The 6,225-nt window shown below is 34.2% G+C and overlaps 1 protein-coding gene across 3 annotated transcripts; it reads right to left on the bottom strand.

The window, feature by feature from the left end:
* Nucleotides 1–1,093: 1,093 nt before the first annotated feature.
* LOC104239277 (replication protein A 70 kDa DNA-binding subunit D-like) lies at nucleotides 1,094–5,692 on the bottom strand. Of its 3 annotated transcripts, none has more exons than XM_070147454.1 (11): nucleotides 5,613–5,692; nucleotides 3,910–4,031; nucleotides 3,689–3,804; nucleotides 3,408–3,453; nucleotides 3,172–3,317; nucleotides 2,991–3,069; nucleotides 2,794–2,909; nucleotides 2,557–2,714; nucleotides 2,045–2,168; nucleotides 1,526–1,842; nucleotides 1,094–1,371 (listed from the first exon to the last, which is right to left on the bottom strand). In XM_070147454.1, exons 2-8 carry the CDS (start codon nucleotides 3,915–3,917, stop codon nucleotides 2,695–2,697), a joined length of 531 nt encoding a protein of 176 aa, XP_070003555.1. In that variant the 5' UTR covers nucleotides 3,918–4,031; nucleotides 5,613–5,692; the 3' UTR covers nucleotides 1,094–1,371; nucleotides 1,526–1,842; nucleotides 2,045–2,168; nucleotides 2,557–2,694. The 3 variants fall into 3 exon arrangements, with proteins under 3 accessions (XP_070003555.1, XP_070003554.1, XP_009792181.1); XM_070147453.1 differs by having other exon boundaries at nucleotides 3,408–3,498; XM_009793879.2 differs by having other exon boundaries at nucleotides 3,408–3,501.
* Nucleotides 5,693–6,225: the final 533 nt, after the last annotated feature.

Here is a 6,225-nt window from a genome sequence, read left to right on the forward strand (position 1 = left end):
TGTGCGGTCCGCACTGAAGGCAATGCGGCCGCACTACCATTCTGTGCGGTCCGTAGAGCCAAGATTCAGAGAGATGCCAAGTTCAAGGATTGAAGCCTGTGCGGTCCGCAGAGCCAAGATTCAGAGAGATGCCAAGTTCAAGGATTTAAGCCTGTGCGATCCGCGATCAATTCTATGCGGACCGCGCTAAAAGCTTCCGCGGCCGCAGTCCATTTTGTGCGGCTTGCGGAGCCTGGGTTCAGAGAGTCAAGTTTTCAAGTTCAAGAGCCTAATGCTGCCGCACACCATTTTGTGCGGTCCGCACTAACCCCGCCGAGGCATTTTTGTCCAATTTTTTCAACTTAGTATAAATAGAATCTTTTTCCAGTTTTAGGGCATCAGACATTTTAGAATAGTTGTTGCGCTCGTGGGAACGTATCTTGTAGCCATTTTGGGCATTTTTACTTACTTTTTATCATTGAATTTTTGTATTTAGCTTAGCAATTAATTAATATGTGTTCATCTTCAACTATTTCTCTGTTTTTCTCTTCAAGTATGAGTACCTAAACCCATTAGCTAGGGTTGTAGCTCAACCCTAGTGTAGGTAATTAATGGGTGTTGCAATTTAGGGCTATATTGACTATGGATTTTTGCTATTTGGGTCAATTTCATGATTTAATTACTGAATTAGTGGTAGCAAACACTAGTTTGTGCTAAGTAGACTTGAGCTCTTCTTGAGAAAGAGAGTCTAAGTCTCTGAAATTGATCCAACAAGGAATTGGGATGGACTCAAGAGAATTGATAATCCCAATTAAAGGGTTAAAACCTCGAGAGAGAGTAATACCCGACTTAAACCCTAATTGCTTGAGCAAATATGCATACACGATTGGTCTTGAGAAAGTCAATTGGACAAAATCATTCTTTCTACCGAAAGGTGTGAGAGTGGGTAATATCGAGCAACGGTTATAACATATTCCCCAATCATGTCAATCGTGTCTTAGATGAAATTACTCGTCAATTGGCCACCTAGGTTAAAGTCACTACCCTAGTGCCTTTTAGAATATTTGAACACTTGTAGCATTTTACTCTTAGCTTAATCTAGTTGCAATTATAATTTGTAGTTTGATAATAGTAGAATTATAAAGAAAATCCAAAAATGAATAGAAGTGCAATTTGGAACCAATACGCAATCCCAACCTAAATAGATACTCAACTCCCTTTCTAGCTCTCTATGGAAATCGATCCCGGCCCAAAATCGGGTAAAAGCTATTGCGACCCTCTCTCGCTACTTTTAGTGGTGCGGAGTAGGCTGCGATCAACCATTCATGTAAGAGCCCCAAAAAAGGTTTTCTTTTACAGTAGCAAAAGATCACAAAAAAAGGCCAATACTTCCTGCAGTTGGAAAGCATAAATTAGCACGTAAGGAAGGCAATCCGGATTGTAATAAAGAAATAAATAAATCGAACTACATTATATTATAATTATATTGATTCAGAAGTCAGAGGAAAGAAGAGAATCTCAACTATAAATACTTAAAAAGGCTCACCTTTACACTTTTTTTGATGGTGTTGGTGGTTGTAGTTTCAGCCCTGCGCTTGAATATTTAGAGATCACATCTGCTGCTTCCATTTCTATTTCTATCTCATTTCTATTTCTATCTCATCTGTACTTAGAGGCTTTACCTTTTTTTTGGCTTCTCTCGCTAATTTTTGGTGCAAAGATATGTTCCTTTTCTACGTAGGACAGAACTGATAGACTTGTACGCACAAAGTCAGAACTTTTCCAAGATGATTTTATTAATTGGATTCGAAAGATTCTGTCTGAAAATATGTCCAGGACATGGTTAATGGACAAGAGTTGTCTCTGTAAATGAAGAAAGTCGATTTTCAGATCTAAAGTGCCAAATAAAACAAAGCTGAACAAAAGTAATATAAAAGTACATATAGATAATATATTGCGTGCAAAAAGGATTCAATAATGACTCATATAACTTCGCTAGAAATGATAGACTAAGAACATGTATAAAGTGCAGTAATAGAAATAAATAATTTGTATAAGTTTATACCTTGACACAAGTTGTGTCAAATATGTCTTCTGCTGTCATTGAGAGCATCTTTTCAGTGACATCACCGAAAATCATTGCAGTTGTTGAACCGCTACCATCAATAAGATCAATCTGGCACATACACCTGCAACCAAAGATGGTTTACATGTTGCAAAGATTTATTAATTCAGATGTAGGTATAAATTCTTGCAATAACTTGGAAGTTGTTATGTCCTGTTTATCAGATACAACTAAAATGGAAGAGTTTGATGCTCCTTTTAACTGTTGATTTACAGGTGACTAAAATTTATTATTCAAAAGAAATATACTTTCTTTATTTCTTACATTAAGTTTTCTGGAATTTGATTATGTAGTCAAGGGGTAGAAGGGAGAAGTTCAGTTGTTAATCAAATATGTGCACTTTATTATCAGCAACCAGTTCTGCTAATTGTGTGGTACGGAGCTACAACACTAAGTAATTGACAAATTATTTTAACTTCTACAAAGAAAATTATATGGCAAAGCGATAATACCGAGGAACTAAAGTTGCCCGTCGTTTACACTTGGTGCAGTCAAAATCTCTTCTTTCCTTAGTTCGCAACTTCTGTTTGCAACCCGAGCATTCAAGCACACAGAACTTTTGCAACTCACTTGATATTGATATTTCGGCCTCAACATAAAAAATCCCAGTCTGGCAGCAAAAAGAAAATCACATGTTCATCCAGGTTTTATAAGTAAACGAACACACATTTAGATATCTACACACTCACAGAAGTTTGTGACTGAATTTCTGCAATTGGAATAATTTGTTGTTGGGTAGGAATTATCATGAGAGAGGTGGATGACCTTGGCACAACCTGTGAGCATGTCTTTGTTTGCTTTTGCCCTATCATCACAATATATAGGAAATTCAATACGTTGTACACGTATATAATGAAGTCAGAGAATAACACAAAAAATCCTATACCACTTGATCAACTCCAATGCTTGTGGATAAGCAGGATCAATTTGTATTGTTGAGTTGAATCTGGTTTGCAATGATAAACCTGTATATAAAGTATTTGTGTAACTTTGTTTTCTTTTAAAATAAATGAGAATATATATATATATATATATATATAAAGGGAGATATTTGGGCACACTGATACCGTTATAGGGAGATATTCCGATACTTCTCCCAAGGATTACTGGATATCTTTCATCGTAGTTCACTTTCGACTCGATTTTCTGTTGGATTTTGGTTCCTTCAACTTCTGAGAAGTCCTCCCATAAGGTTAGAAGAAGTCGTTTTTTCCTGATAAATGCAGAATATAATCTGTTATAAGGATACATGTACGTTTTTGAAAAGTCAAAACTGCAATTAGCCGTAATATGGTGTACTTACTGATTGTCGGTGACAATAATCTCGCGACACCTATTTGGACCTCGACCTGCATATTTTGGAAGGCCACAATGGACAACGACTGCTAGTATATCTGCTAATATAAGTTTTTTTCAAAGAATATTTTTGAAAAAAAAAAATAAGTATAATGAGGTGTGTATATCAATATTTTTGAAAAAAATGAAGTATAATGAGGTGTGTATATTATATAAAATCGTATATGTTTCTTCAACTAATGTTCTTTGTCAAGCACCCAATAAAATTTATGTAAGGGTCTTCCATACTGTGTAGATGAAACTTTAACTCTTGCAGTGGAGATGAGATATGTGTGGAAGAGCTTAAGCTTGTCTGCATAATATTGAATGTCATCTCCCCACACGACTCCTCTAATTTGTTGTTCCTGTAAAGCGTCAATTTGTCGTAGCAGCAGCTAGATTATATTATAATTATAAGAAATTGATTATATTATATTATATTGTATTATATAAGGGATAGACAAAATTACCTCTTCATCTTCTAAAAATCAGATTCTGAAATCCAAATTTTTTCTCACAATTTGGACTTTACATGTCCAATCCGGTGTGTCAGGTGTTACTTGATCGATATTTCCTCTTAATGCCATGATATCTTGGTAACAAAGACAAAATTCACCAGAAAATCATAAGAATTGCAAAAATGTGGAACTTCAACTAAAATATTTAACAAACACTTTTCTTTAAGCAAACTAAAACTTTCTCCTTTTCCGCTACTTTTATGTAATTTAAGTGGGAGGTAGGCAATTTCACTATGGAGTTTAGTCCAACCAATCTCAAGATTGGAAGTTGTTGTACAGAGCAAATAATCCTATGCAAAAGGGAAGCACATAATAGAAACTCTTAAAAAGTCAAAGCGATAAAGGAAATTAGCAACAAAGACAATGAGTCCAGCAGAATGAATACTGTGCAATAACTGTATGGGTTTTTTCAACTTTTCGATGGAAAATAATCTACAAGTTCAACCAACTTCATTACAGGAAAAATCAGAATAGTAGAAAATATCGGAAAGTCCCAAAAACTCTTTAAAAGGATCAGTTCAAAGACCAAGAGCTACTGAAATCCTAATTTCTTCTAAAACCCTCCCCAAAAAGGAAAACAGTAGAGAGAAGCAACCAACAAAGATGAAAAGTAAGAAAAAGAGATGGGACAAATTACGAAAGAGGCAACACTATACACTACACTACACTCAGACGGCCACAATAATATTTTCCTGTTCCTTGAGTGCGTAAATTAGAAAGAAAGAAGATAACCATTATACGTGTGAGAATTCTCCTAAAAAATGAGGTAACAACTCTCACATAGTACAAACATTAAAAGAATCAGAACCAAAATAAAATTAACAACAAAGACAGTAAGCTCATTAGAATCACACATACAACAACTTCTATGTACATGTGCTTTCAACTTCTCAATGGCAAATAATCCACAACTTTAACCAATTTTATTACTGGAATATTTGGATATGAATGCAAGAAAAAAGAATAATAAAAGAATCAAACAAACATCAGGAAACCTGAAAAGTCCTAAGACGCTTCAAAAACATCAGTTCAAAGATCAAAAACTATCAAATTCCAAAATTATGCCCCAAATAAAAAAGAATAGTTGCGAGAAGCAGCCAACAGAGACGAAAAGTGGAAAAAAATAAGTGACAGGAAGAAAAAAGAGAAATAAAATAAACAATTAAGATCAAGTAGTAAGGGAAATTAGTATTACACCCTTTTGCAAGCAGGAATTTGGCCATTTTAAATGCGAAAAAGTTTATTTGAGCTTCATTCACGAATTAGAATCTTGTAACCATGCGTGAGTAAATCAAACCACATGCAAGTAGAGAATCCGACAATAAATTACCACAAAAAAAAAAAAATCTAACATATACATACCAAAAACCCGAAAATAGTAAATACCCAACAAATTGTGACTACAAAAATATGAAATAAAGAAAGAAAGAAACTGTGAAAATCTGCTTTCTTGAGAACGAACTTTTAGCTTCATAAACAAAAATCACAATGTGTAAGCCGAAAAGGTAAAGAGAAATCAGACCGCCATCACATACCATCATAGAATCTGAGACTGAAAGGGTGAAGAAGAAAATAGAAATTTTACCACATCAATAGAAACACCATAAAGATCAAAACTGAAAAGTAACAAAGAAAAAGAAGGTTGAGAAACTCACCGGAAGAGAACTTTGAAAAAATCAAAGAAGAAAGAGCGGTTAATATATTCCAGAAGAGACTCCAATTGTTTTCTTTGTATTCTATTCTATTCTATATTCTATTCTATTCTATTCTATTATATATTATATATTATTATTAGAAATTAGAAAAGATAGTATATGAAAGAGCCTACACGTGGTTTGCTAGTAAAGAGAATTAGATATACGTGTTAAATGGGCAATTCAATAGGCCTGTAAAGGGCACGAAATCAGAAGCCACTAAATAAACATACATTAATGCTACATTAGCTTTTTGTCAGCTTTTTGTATAGAAGCATACTGTAATGTGGGGAACACCTTTTGTACAACTAAGACTACTATATGTATAATGGTTCAATGCTGTGTTCGTACAGCTTGACCATTTATATATATATATATTGGACCTCACCAGATAGGTTGTCATAATTGTTGCATAATAATCCAAGATTAGGTCCTTTGAAAGTTTGACAAATTCCCTAGAAACAAAAATTACACTATAAGTAACTACGAAATGATGAATAATCACATAAGATAATAGTAATCAAACAAGAAAAAACAAATACATATCATAAGATTTCATGTGTTTACTAAGTTG

This window comes from Nicotiana sylvestris, chromosome 5 (assembly GCF_000393655.2).
Source record: "Nicotiana sylvestris chromosome 5, ASM39365v2, whole genome shotgun sequence".
NCBI classification, from domain to species: Eukaryota; Viridiplantae; Streptophyta; class Magnoliopsida; order Solanales; family Solanaceae; genus Nicotiana; species Nicotiana sylvestris.

Bases quoted from the DNA above. Each gene is read 5' to 3' on its own strand.
- LOC104239277 (XM_009793879.2), bottom strand. The intron at 3,502-3,688 runs GTATGGAAGACC...AACTTATATTAG, and splicing joins GTTAAAGTTTCATCTACACA to CAGATATACTAGCAGTCGTT. The intron at 2,910-2,990 runs GTATAGGATTTT...TTGTGATGATAG, and splicing joins GCATTGGAGTTGATCAAGTG to GGCAAAAGCAAACAAAGACA.